We start from the raw sequence: 13442 nt of genomic DNA on the forward strand, positions 1-13442 counted from the left end.
ACCTGAAGCCAAGTTAATGTCCGCGGGTTTGGGAGAGCTGGCTCCACCCCTCACTGGGCCACAGCACTGCAGTATGTGGTATGGGCTCAGGTAAACTGGCCCTGTCCAGCTCTGTCCACTAAATGGCTTTCCCCAGCTGATGGCTTCTGGTGTGGATGCAAGCAGAGAAAGACTCATCCTCCCTTGTGGGGCTAGCCACTGGGAATTTGCCTATGCTCCAGCTAATATGTGGACAACACAAAGTGGACTTGCTTTTTGTGGAAGGGGAAAGGAACGGACGTGGCAAGATTAGGAGGTGAGTGTGATGGGGCATACAATGTTAAATTCTCAGATAATAAAAACGTAAAAAAGAGCAGCAGATACATGTTCTAGAAATGACAGATTGGAGGTGCTGCTGCCCTCGGATCCCAAGGGCTTGCAAGGCTCCTGTGTTCCTTTTGAGGCGGGGAGAGCTGATGGTGCCATGCGTTCTGCAGGCCTGCCTTCCGTGTAGCTTGAGGACGGCCATCTACAAGATAAGTGAGCCCTTCTTTATCCTGAGAAGGCCTTTCCTTCGAGCCAAGGGTTGACTCTGTCACAGGCCATTTAGTGCAGCCTCCATTAGGTAGCTGATGGCAGCAGAGGAGTAACGGCTGCACAGCAGAGACAGATGGCACTGGAACCGACCAAGGTGTGATTCAGTACAGTCCCCAAATGTGCTTCCTGCCCATCTTGTCGTCGTTCCACCCCCCCCCACCCCCCACCCCCCGCTCCACTTCTCCCTGAAGCTTGCAATCCAGTCATTGAATTCAGACGGCCTTGGCTTACTTCTGAAGAGAAGCAGGCTCCGGTCCAGCCAGGATCATGCCAGCTCAGCTTTCCCCACAGACTCCTGACCTCCCGCCCACCCAGTGGACCCCACGGAGGGCAGATGAGGAGTGAGAGCAGTGACCCTCGATGTCCAGCCCGGCCCTGGGCAGCAGGTCTCAGAAACATCTCTTTGTTCCTCTTTGGTACACGTCCTGTCACGGACTTGCCATACATGACCTGACTAAACTACCCCAGTGGCCCTCCCTACCGTGCGGGCTCCAAGTTCAGTGGACTGGCTACTCTGTCCTCCAGGACAAGCTGGCTCTGAGTAAGGCTATCTGGGCTCAGCCCTGACTTCTGGAGTCAGGAGTGACATATAAGCATTGTGAGGGACCAGGGCTCAGTGACTTCTCAAACTCTACTGCTGAACTCAACCCTCACTCCCCGTACATCTGAACATGGTCCTGTTTGGAAATGGGACTGTTGCAGAGGTGACTAAGGTAAACTGAGGTCACCAGGACAAGCCAAATCCAACACAACCATGTCCTCATGAAGGAGACTGGACATAGGGATGGCTCTGTGGAGACAGGGAGGAGGTGTCACCTACAAGCCAGGACTGCATGGAAGGAGTAGTACTGCATTTCGTGATCTTGGAGCTCCAGATGTGAGGCTCTCGTCTGTCATCTGTCACATGTGTTTGTCCCTCTGGAGTCCCTGCTGGTTTCCTATTGTTCTGGGGCCTGTCTTGGTTCTGTGTCCCTTCCCTCCCAAGTCCTACTTCAAAAGCTGGCAACAAGGATACCTACATAAGCCCCTGATGGGATGGATGACCCAAGTAGAAGACGGACATAACCCCCGCAGTCTTGAAGTCTCTGCATCTGGGACCATGAGGACAGTGGTTCTGTGGACGGCTCAGCTTGCTGTCTGGTGTGGAGCTGAGGACAGTGTTGTTTCGCTCTTGCTCTGGCTAGGCATCCAGTCACTCGCAGCGCCCTTTGCTGTGCAGTTGGCAGTGCCATGGGAAGTAGAATATTTAGTTAGGTCCACAGCTCGGGAGGTCCTCCAGTCAGTGCTGTTCACTGAATGGTTGAGTGGTTCTGGGAAGCCTCTATCACCTTGAGAGGGTCCTGAGAGCCATAGTTCGGTTCCTCCCAGCTCCCCAGAGTCTGTGTGATGGTACCATCCTCCTACTTACTTTGGCGTGGCTACTAGCTCCCGTGAGCTATCGCAGCCAAGGTGGGGCCTCATGGAGCTGGCACCGTGTCATTTCCAAAGCTGTGAGCTAAATAAACCTCTTCCCAAAATGGATGAGCACAGCTCCTCAGGGGCTGTGGTGCCTTAGTCCCAGATGTTCCGGGCAGTGTGTGTCTGATTTATAGCCTTAGGTGTCCCAATTAGCTACTGCCTCAGAACAAACCACCCTGTGGTTTCAGCAAGGATGACTGGCCACTTGTCGTCGGCATGGTCCCTACACAGAGACCCCAAGTGGGCTGGTCTGTGCTGTGATGCCTGCCTGGATGGTACTGCTGGAACTGGTACATTGTGGGTTCCTCCTTTGTCTGCAATGGCCCGTTGTTCTGGGAGACACCAGGCGTGACTACAGGCGGCACCAAAGACCATACAGCCCCACTGTTCTGACCACTGGCCTTTCTCCCCACCTTGAGATTTATAAGAACTCAGTTTCCCCGGTCCAACCTATCCTCAGCATTGCCCTGCTTATCTGGGCAGGAAGCCTTGTCTCCCTGCTGTATGTGGACTATGGCGTACTAGGATCCTTATTTTCTCTCCTGGCCGTGGGCTTTGTGATGGCAGGGCCTAGATCAAGTGCTGGCTGTATGGTCAGTGCCTGGAAACTGCCGGCAGATGACAGACAGCTTAGGGCTAAGGCTTCCTGACACAGTACAGATCCAGAAGCCAGAGTTCACAAAGGCCCCCCACCCTGACTGCTAGAGGTAACAGCTTAGGCTGGTGTGGCTGTTGGGTTCATCTTGCTACATCTGAGAGCAGGGAGGAGTGGGTCATGGGCCACCTGTAACCTGTCACAGCTGGCTCACTGAAAATACACACAAGGAGTGCTAAGTGCAGACTAGTGCCCAGTAGGACAAGTCTGTGTCCAGTCCATGCAACGGTGATGACACCAGCTATGCCATCTGCACCAGTGAGACCTGGAAGTCAGACTCCACTGTCCACTGTTAAAAAGTCCCATGACGGCTGGGGCAGAAGGGGCTGGGGCATGTACCTTAGCACATCCATAGGAGTTGCAATTGTCAGTGTCCCAACCCCTACAAAACTGACCCAAATGACCACATCCATTCTCAGCTGTGGACTTCCGGCCCCTGGGTTCTCTTGGACATAACTGGCTCCTAGGTCTTCTGTTGAACTCGCTTAAGAGCTGTCCCTGTTCTGGGTGAACTGCAACCTAACTTTGTATGGAACTGAGCTGCAGGCTAACTGATATTCCTGTGGCAAAACATGTCTATCACAGCAACCAGTCAAGCTACCAGTAGCCTGGTTCAAGACCTTACAAGGCTGCCCAGCTTTGCCCAGAGATGCTGCTGCCCACAGCACCAGGCACTGCTCAGAGTGGTGTGTCTTCTGGCTCAGAGACCACTTCTTTGCTTAAAACAACTGATACACTCGTGTTTCATGCAGGCCAGGAGCCTCTTAGTTGCTCTCCATTGGAGAGACATGGCATGTTGGCTTAGATCCTTGCTACATGGTGCCACCATTCTGAGATGACCTGGCCCAGCACATCACTCCATTGCCCCATCTTGTGCCCCTAAGTTCTTGTCACTGGCTGTCACTGTAGAGCGGGAGGCTATGTCCTGGCACCAGGTCTTCCTTGCCGCAGCTGCCACTGCTGACATTAGATGAACTAGCCACTCCTTTAGAAGGCACAAAGGCCATACTGCCACCCCTTGGAGTGGGATCTCCAGATTATAGTTGGAGAACGCTTTCCCCCACAGTCTACCAGACAATCCAACAAAGAGAACCAGTGGACAGTGACAAGATATTGCTGGTCCCCAGGGCCAGGAATAATGCCAGGCTCTAGGACTAGCTGCTCTGTCCTACACACCTGGCAAGTTTGCCTTCTGCAGAACCGAAAGGGGTCTGTGCTGAACACTGTGAGGAGGCACGAGCCCTTGTTCTCCCAAAAGGGCATAGTTGCAGTCTATATGGCTCAGCTTCTAAAAGGCACCATTTCTATGATTGTGGCTTTCTTGAAAAATTTCTATGATCACAGCTTTCTTGAAAAAGTAGTTTATTAATACACTTGGATGTACAAATGGGAAACAATAAATACATGATTCTACTGGTCAGCCGAGTGAACCACGGACCTTGTCTGTGCTCAGGGTCTACCTCGGTGCTCGGGACGGAGGCCTGGGCAGGAGCTGAGTGGGGGCTGCTCAGTGCACAGCACTGGGGAAGAGGCGTACGGATGAGCACCAGGTCAAGGACCTGGGGTGCCCTGGCCAAGGCTGTGCTGACTCCGCTCCTGTGTGCAGCATGAGGCCTAGGGAAGGGTTTCATAAAGCAGTGCTGTGTCTCACAAGGGGCCTTCTGGAGGTCATTTGTCACCACAATTCTACTCAGCAGGGTGCAAAGCCTGGGGACCCATGTGAGGTGAGGGAGTCACTGGCAACTCGTGGGCAGTTCTGAGGTGCCCACTTTCCCGTGCAAACGGTACCTGAACCCGTCCACTTCAGGAGGAAATTAGCTGGGGCAGCACACAGGTGGAGGGTGAGGCGAAAACTTGGCACAAGTGTGAGACCACCTCAGTAGACAGAGTTATACCCACACCTCAGGAGCCAGCATCCACCCCTGAGGGCTGAAAGGCCTGTCGGGGCTGGTAAATAGTCCTCACATTTCTGGACAAGCACACGTGACATCCGTGATGAGGACATGGTTCTCGAGTCCTGACAGAAGACACGTTTGTGAGTCCTGAAGGTGGCAGGGTCTAGACAGGCAGATGCTGGCCCATGAACACAAAGGAACACAGGCTCTGGGACCTTGTGACCGAGTGACTGGCAGGTGGTAGGTAGGTGGCCCTCAGTATGCAATCTTCCAGTGTGTGGGCTGCTCACACGCTTTCTCCTGGTCTCCACAAAACCGGTTGTATGTCGTCTTGGGGTCCAACCCCAAGATCTCTCTCTCTTCATGAATCCGAAAAGAAAATGTGGAAACCGAGGTGCCAATAAAAAACCTACGGAGTAATAAGAGGTTACCTGGGACCAGCAATGGATTTATTACACACACACACACACACACACACAGAGCAATAGATTAGACACACTTGCACATACATGCATATACACAGGCTGAGGTGCCAATAAAAAACCTGCAGAGGAACGAGAGGTTACCTGGGACCAGCAATGAATTTATTACACATACACAAATGCACACACTATACACACACACACACCAAACAATGCATTTATTAGACACACACATACCCAGAAGCTGACACCCTCTGCACTGGCACCTGCATTGGTCATCCCACGCTTCAGCACCCAGCCTTGCAGACACCCCTTCTCTCCACTACAAATGCCAGACCTCCACCTGACTAAACACCACCACCAAGGACTCTGCATCCATCTTGACACACTGGCAGCGGCAGGGACTATTTACTAAGTTGCTATCTTAGCTAAGGAAGCCCCTTTTCCAGGGTCCTTCAGATTCCTGGGGTGACAGAGAGATGTGGCCAGTCCTGACCCCTGGACCCTGGTTTTCTGGCACCTAGTGACCAACTGATCCAAAAGAAGCTTCGGAGTGCTACAGTACATGACTGTCCTGGAACTCTGGGACCTTAAGTACGCACCGCCTGTGGAGACAAGTACTGGGGTGGGCTGTGCTGATGACAGAGGCAGCTACAGTCAGCTGTGTGAAGTCCCCTCTGACCTGGGAACTGCAGTCAGTTCCCGAGACACCACTTGTGTCTAGTGGATCCTGGGCAGAACCCCAGGCAGAGAGAAAAAAAGCACAAGCTCAGAGCCTCCTCAGAGAGCAATAATAGATATAGGACCATAGATATAGGGAAGATACAGGATGGCTCGGCTCTCTCCATGATGCACACCGTACAGGCCATGCCTGCAATGGACAGCAGTTAGATCCACACAGACCCTCACTTGCCTGTCCCTGGTGCCGGGATGGTGGCAGCAGGAACCGCAGAGACCAGAACACAGCAGAAAAACAACATTCATGGAAAGCAAAGCAATGGGCAAGGTGGGCACACACCAGCCTTCTAGACCTCAGCATCCGGACCCACAAGGAAAGACACATTCTGCCTTGCTTCCTGTTCTACTCGGGACACTCTAACCTGGGCCCACCCCGAATACCCTCCGCTGACGCACAGAAGAGAGCTGCAAGGCCAGCAGCCCTCATGGGCTCCCAGAGCATGGCTACAGAGGCCTTTGGTCTCAGGCAGACCTGTGTTGCTTCAGTGGCACAAACAAACCAAGGAGGCTAAGAGGCCCAGGCAGGGTATGTCTCTGGGGTAGACAGGAGCAGAAGAGGTCCGGGCGTACGCCATGGAGAGTGTGCGCATGACAGACCCGAAGGGTCCAGACCCACTGTTCCCAGCAGCCCAGGGAGACACTGGGCAGGGTGCTACCGTTTAGAGCAATGGAGCCAAACAGGGCCGGAGAAGGTGGACAGCCACAGCCACAGCCACCTGCTCAGCTGCCGAGAACTGGGACAAGAGAGAGCTCCCTCTGCTACAAGGTGGACAGGCACCTGGCATGAGCGCAGATCCACTGGTCGATGATGGCCACACCTCCATCCTTGTACAGCTCCAGCTCCTCCCACGTGGGCTCAAACCTCACCATTTCCGGTAGCAGCTTCCTCAGTTCTTCCTGCTCTGAGAGGCGAAGGAGAGGCTGCTGACCCTCCTGGAGGGGCACAGCGAACGCCTGCACCTGCCCAGCACCCAACCAGGGGAAGAAGAACTGCCTACCCTTCCTGATGGCGTCTGTGGCCACGAACACCTTGTCCAGCTGGTGAGCCTTCATGAGGCTACGGATCTTCTTCACGGCACCCTCCAGGCTGGGCACGTCCTCCCTGTGGCCCCAGATGAAGTCCTTTCTCCTCAGGTGGACTCCGAGGTAGGGGCCGCCGAGCGCTGAGCCCAGTTTGACCTACAGAAGATAGGGAGGTGGGGAAAAGATGCGGAGAGCTCCCTTGGGTGTCCTGGGAACCAGAGGGACAAACATGTCCTCAAAAGTATCCCTCCAGCCTGCGTCTCACACAGATTCCCCTGGGGGAAAGGAACATCTTGACAAGAAGACCATGAAGGAATCAATCATCACAAATACTTTATCTGAGTGACATAAAAATCATAAATGAACCACCAGAAAAAAAATGAAAAAAGAAAAGCTATTTAATACTTTCTTCTAGGCGAGGCCATCCAAGCTTAGACCACCCAGAGGCCATCAGGTACAGTGGGGTCCTCACAGCCAGTGACACAGAGGAGGTCGCAACAATGCCAGTCGAAGGGAAAGATGACACAGGAACCCCAGCTTTGGGGGGAAGTACACATACAAGGATAACGTATGACCCAAGGGCAGAAGGGAGCTCTGGGGCAGAGGCCATGAGAAATGCTGATGATTTATCTTTCAATGCCTACTTCTGCTTAAGGACCCCCCAGCCCCCAACCACCCACTTCCTTCTTTTCCTTATTTTAAAAATATTTTTATTTTTGGAACAGTTTCTCTATAGAGCCAGACTAGCCCAGATCCCATAGCCTTCCTGCTTCCGCCTCTGAAGACTGGGGTCATAGGTATATGCCGCCATGCTGGGCACAATCTGCAGACTTCCAAAAATAAAAAAAAAAATCCAATTTTATGTTAGCAAAAATGTCCCCACTTCAATACAGAGACGTCTGTATGAGTCATGTCCCTAACTCAAGGACTCAGAGGAGCTTGACCCCCAGCGTGCCACTCCTGTCTGGAACGAAATCGCCACAGGACAGACATGGTAGCTTAAGAGCTGAACCCATCCCTAGTTCCTCTCAGCCAGGGGCAGCCCAGCTACCTTCATCCGCGTCCAGTCTTCCTCCGGGGTCATCTTATCAGCGGCATCTGTGGAGTTGAGGTGCTGGCTCCGGAACTCGTCCCCCACGGCCCGCAAGTGCTTTGCAAACACCATGCTGCGCCGGGTCTGCACGAACAGGGCCGAGTGTCACCAGGCCTTCGGATGAATGAGCAGTCACGGCTTCACTATCAACCCCCTGCCCCCTCCTTTCCGCAGGCTGCCATTGGCAAGGCTCCTCAGCCCTCCCAGCTGGGTCATTTTGTGCTTCTTGCTGCCTGCACCACCGCCACCTACAGGGCCTCTGGTTCATCCCTTGGCACTCGGGCAGCAGTGGTATCACCCATAGAGATGGGGACAGGCCCATGTGGGGCCACTTAGGGAGCGCCCTCCCCCCAGCCAACCCCAGAGCCAGGCCTGCCTAGGCTGCAAGGCTGGCCTGCACCATTTGCCCTTGGCCAGCAAAGGCTCCGGGTCCGCCCAGCTCCTAGCTTTACCCTTTGCCTGATTCAGGCTGCATTTTTCCTAAACTGAATGGAACTGGATGACTGTGTCTCTGCTGCAAACCACATGCTTCAGAGGAGCAGGGTGGCTGCTCCCAGCCTGACACCTGCTCAGCCGGCCAGTGTCTTCAAAATACCCTGGCTATACCGCTCCCCTCCAAGCAGAAATGGCTCGTGGTGTTAGGACTCTCCGCACACAGTGTCCCCTTTCCCAAACAAAGGAGAAGTGGCGCAAGTGCAGCCACCCGCAGTGTGGAGAGGACAAGTCAAGGGCTGCATGTCACCCGTGGCAAGACCACTATGTCTATGGCACAGAGCACTGCTCAACAGAGCACTCAAGGCTGGCCCTAACCGCGAGTCACTCAGCACCACAGCAAGCCCTGCAGTGAAAGCAGACCTCTCTGTGGGGTGGAGAAAGCCCACTGGGCACAGCCCATGGTTTCAGCCAGCAAGATTGAAAGTTGCTGCTGACGGTTAGGTTTTCAGAACTGAACACACGCTGAGGCCGCTGGGAAGTACTCACGTCCCAGTACTCTCTGCCTCCATAGTGGTCGTGAAGCAGGTTTTCGGCTCGGTCCAACATCACAGACCTGCATTTAAATAAGGAGGAAAAATGAAGATTTCAATGATTCTGAGAGTTCAAATGTTTACACCTGCACTTTCCAAGAACAGCACATAGGAAAGCCTTGGGCCCCAACGGTGCAAGTCTGTCGGGGACCCTCCCTGGGAGCATCTAGCCACACCATCACCTCTTCACAGCCTCCCATACACACTCTCAGTCAGCCTATTATCCTCGTGGCACCCCCAAAGACGAATGCAAAAGGAAGCCACTAGTGCATCCTGCCTCCAGCAGCCACAGCGGCCTCTCGGGGCACAGGAGGCGGACGACAGTGTAAGGATAAAGTGATTTAGTAGTGAGCAAGGCGTTTGGAATAGTGCAGACCCTGCTCTCAACCAACGGTGACAGAGCACAGACAACCCCGGGCTGGGGTCTCTCTAAGAGTCTCCTTCCAGGACACAGTCTCCTCCCACGGCCCACCCCACCCCCAGCCTAGTCCCCCTACTGTGGAAGTGGGCACCCCACAGACTGCTGGGGTGCAGGGAGGGGCCTAGTGAGGTGTCAGGATGGTGATGGACAAAGCTGTCACAGTGAAAGGCCCGGGCACTTACCGTGCAGACGTGTTCTTTAGAAGTACAGGCGCGACGATGGAAGCGGAGCCCTGGACGGACAGGCAGGAGACATTGAGGCCTCGTGTTTCTTCATAGCCCCAAAACCAGCCTCTGGAAGACAGAGCCCAGCCCGTCTGTCAGCCCAGGAACAGACGAGGGGCATGCATGCCCATGCCGGACTGCAGTCCCACTGACACTGCTCCCTCATTCTAAGGCTCACAGGCTAGCACTATGGACAACAGGGTTCTCGTAAGAACTAAGAGAACACCCACAAAACTCAACATTTCCCAGTCACTGACAGGAGACAGGCAGGGGAGGAGGAAGTGACAGCAGTCACGGTTCAGCAGGACAGCCAGGTTCTCCAAATAACTCTTCTTCCAAGAGGACTCCCGTACGTCACGCACAGAGGGTGCTAAGTGACAGGCAGGACATTGGGGCTAAGATCACCATTCCCATAAAAGGAGAGAGGGGAGCTGGGCATGGTGCGTGACTTTACGTTCAGTACTCTGGAGGCTAGGACAGGAAGAGTGGAAGTCAAAAGACCTCCACTGGACACACCATCGCCTATCTTTGAACACAGAATGGGGGAGACATAGCTCAAGTGGTTGAGAGACTGCTTAGCAAGCACAGGACCCTGGGTTTGACCCCAGTACCTCAAAATATAAAGTAAAAAAGGTGAGGGTATCTCAGAGAGGTGCGCTAAGGACTAACAGTATGAGGTGGGCTACAACAGGATGTACCAGGGCTTAGGGGTGGCCTCGGGACAGTCTCTGTGAGCCTTATGGGGCCTGTAGTCACAGTGCTACCTGTAATACTCATGCTTGTCCTGCGAGTAGAGCAGAGGATCGATGCATGGCCGCTCGTCCACCTTCTCCTCCCAGGTGCCCTCCTTCCAGCCCTCAGCGTAACCTTGCAGGACGTACACCTGGTCGATGAAGGGCCCACCAGACTCTGAAAGAGACCCCAGAGAGCGTGCCACACAACAGGGACCCAGAGAGCGCACCACACGACAGGGGCCCCAGAGAACGCGCCACACAACAGGGACCCCAGACAGCACACCACACAACAGGGACCCCAGACAGCGCGCCACACAACAGGGACCCAGAGAGCACACCACACAACAGGGGCCCAGAGAGCGCACCACACGACAGGGGCCCCAGAGAGCGTGCCACACAACAGGGACCCCGGAGAGCGTGCCACACAACGGAGCACAGCTGCGTGGGGAGCTGTGCACCCCGTATGAACAACTTTCGTGATTTATGGAAGGCTTCCTTAGCCCTCAAAGGCTTGAGAAAACTTCCAAAGCAGACAGCGGGGTCAATGGCATGAGCACGTAGGCGAGGAGGACAGAAGGGAACTCACTGAGGTCTCCTTGGCCTCTCTCAGTCCCCACTGGAGCAGGCCTACCTTCACCCCTTCCCCTGTTGTTGCTGTGCACTGGGCCCCCAGCATATGCTGACCCCTCGAGGCCCCCAGTATGTCCTATAATCACATCTGCTTCATCATTAGCCCCCAGTGAGCAGAGTCCCAGCAAGGTTTGAGTTCCCTTTACCCCATTACCACCGTCATTTTACCAGAACCACCTGACAGATCCAAAGTACCAATGAGCGTTTGTCTGGAAGACGAGCCCAGTTATGGCAAGTCACAAAAAGGAAGTTTCTAGGTATTCACATTCACCCTACATGAGGCCTGCCTATGGTGGATGGACCCGAGGCCCAAGCTAAAGCGGCTCCCCAACGTTGATTGTACAACAAAAGCTGGGCTGGCCCCAGCACAGCTTTGTCCTGGCAGTCCCACGCCCAGGGCACAGGCACCATCTTCCCTGTGGGCTTCCCCAGACCTACTCAAGCCAGAGGAAGGGAGGTTCGGTGGCAGCAAGGAGAATCAGCCCTATGCCTCCAGGTGCCATACGAAACAGAAGGGGCCCTGACTATACCTTTTTCACAGTGAGCAATCCACTGGCCTTGCCCCCACAGAGAGGCACGGACAGCTTCTCCAGGCACCTGAGACTGAGGCAATGGTCAGGCTAACTTAGCTGAGTCTGACACCCTAAAAACCCAAGCCCAGCTCTTGTTTTCCTGGACCCACAAGCAACTTTGGGAGCTGGGCTAGGAAAAGACATATTCTAAGCATGCATTTACTGACTCTGCATCTTTAGCCTGCAAGAAAAAGTAAGAAAAAAAATACAGCTTGTGTTCCTGTGTTCCCAGGACTGACTATCATCAGAACATGTTTGAGAGCGATGAGATGTGGAGAGAGAACCGTGTCCTGGAAAGATACCCTCCTGAGGCAGCAGTTCTGAGCAGGGGGCAGAGGTCATGGGGGAATAAAGATTTGATGTACACCACTGGTACCAGCCAGGCTCTAAATGAACCCCTTCCCTCCTGGAGCCTCCAGTGCAGCAGAAGAAAGGATTTGTCTTCCAACCAAAGCCACAATCAACTCTAAACACCTCTCTACCCAGGAAAGTTTGACACCTCTCAAAAGGTGGAAGAGGGTGAAGTCAAGTGGGAGGCCTCTTCACAGACCCCTCCCCACCGTGGTGGGCATGCTCAATTAAGATGGTCTTCCTGCTGCTTCCTCATCAGCACTCTGACCACACCTGCCATGGCAGTTCTGCCCTGCTTCCCTAGAGAAACCACTGAGGAAGCACTACAGCCTGGCTAAGTGGGAAGTGCCCGCCAGACTGAGCCAGGACGCCAGACTGAGCCAGGACGCCAGACTGAGCCAGGACGCCAGACTGAGCCAGGACGCCTGACATCGCATCAGAAAAGCCCCCCAGTCTGATGCCCGCCTCACCTGCAATGAACTGCTCATACTCAATGACAGGGATGTTTTTATTGAGACTCGGAAGATCGAAAAACTCGGACCAGGGAATCCGGACCTGATGGATGTCGGGGCTCTGCCAATGATACAGACGGCCCCACGGGGGCAGGACAAGCACCCACTCCTCGGTCTTCAGCAGTGTCTTCAGCAGCGATGCAACTCGGATATAGACATCCCTGCGGAGATTGAAGCCTTCTGGGGGGTTGACATCATACAGAAGGTACCTGAGCAGGGAGCAAGACACAGGCCTTGAGTTGGGAGGCCGATGGAAAAACTCCAGAGTACACAATGATACTTGAGAAAGTCTTACAGCGATGTAGATTCTAAAACTTCAGGCTCTAACCAAACCAAACCGGGCAGGCTTCACTTACACCGTCACTGGCTTTACCTGTACCGAACCTCTGGTTTGCTCTCCAGTCTGGGGAATACCAGCCGCGGAGGAAGCACACAGTAACTTCTGTCCTACCGCTGGGGCTCAAGATGGGCCTCGGGACAGGACGCCTGAGCCGACACTGGGCCAGCCAGCGTGGCCAGAGCCGGGCTCCACCTTCGCTCCTGGACCTTCTGGTAGAGATCTCTCGGGAGCAGTTATGATCCTTACCAAGGCCAGGACGACCTTCGCCGCACAAGCTTCACCTGTCCAGTCCGTGTGCGCAGCCCCGGTCCCGCTGGCCCCCGCTCCACTGCTGACCCAGTCCCAGATGCCCCGCCCGGCGTGGCGTGGACACACTTACCGTCTGCGGGACGCCGCCCCCGACAGGATGTCCGCCGCCGACTGGCCAGGCCAGAACTCCTCTCCTGAAGCCGAGACTGGCCGCCAGAATGCCACGGCCAGCAGCAGGCAGACGACGCTGAGCGCCGCCATGGCCCCGGCGGCCACGCACTTCCGGCTACCGTGCTCCCTCCCACTCACACCCCCACACCCCCACTCCGGAAGCGCGCGGGTTTGCCCTGCTGAGCGCGTCTCTAGTAGCTACGGCAACGTGGAGCGCCACACGTAGTCCGGGGAGGGTGTGGCCTGGGGCGGGGCTTCCCGTTGGCTGCGGTCTTCCCGCCCTCGCGGTGCGGCGGCCTGGCCGGGCAGGGCAGAGTGGCAGCGTGGCTATTGCTCGGTGCATAGGATGGCAC

At 54.9% G+C, this 13442-nt stretch overlaps 1 protein-coding gene across 4 annotated transcripts; it reads right to left on the bottom strand.

The window, feature by feature from the left end:
* Nucleotides 1-4034: 4034 nt before the first annotated feature.
* Nucleotides 4035-13213, bottom strand: Pofut2 (protein O-fucosyltransferase 2). 4 transcript variants are annotated; one of them, XM_050142616.1, is made up of 9 exons: nucleotides 13049-13213; nucleotides 12288-12538; nucleotides 10295-10439; nucleotides 9489-9599; nucleotides 8842-8908; nucleotides 7819-7944; nucleotides 6743-6923; nucleotides 6523-6646; nucleotides 4035-4993 (listed from the first exon to the last, which is right to left on the bottom strand). In XM_050142616.1, the coding sequence occupies exons 1-9, from the start codon at nucleotides 13177-13179 to the stop codon at nucleotides 4840-4842; spliced, it is 1290 nt and encodes a 429-aa protein (XP_049998573.1). In that variant the 5' UTR covers nucleotides 13180-13213; the 3' UTR covers nucleotides 4035-4839. The 4 variants fall into 4 exon arrangements, 2 of the variants coding, with proteins under 2 accessions (XP_049998573.1, XP_049998580.1); XR_007591802.1 differs by having other exon boundaries at nucleotides 4845-4993; nucleotides 6523-6641; XM_050142623.1 differs by lacking the exon at nucleotides 4035-4993 and adding an exon at nucleotides 5059-5128.
* Between the last annotated feature and the right edge of the window lie 229 nt (nucleotides 13214-13442).

This window comes from Alexandromys fortis, unplaced genomic scaffold (genome assembly GCF_014885135.2).
Source record: "Alexandromys fortis isolate MF-2015 unplaced genomic scaffold, M_Fortis_MF-2015_v1.1 scaffold_9, whole genome shotgun sequence".
Taxonomy (NCBI): Eukaryota; Metazoa; Chordata; class Mammalia; order Rodentia; family Cricetidae; genus Alexandromys; species Alexandromys fortis.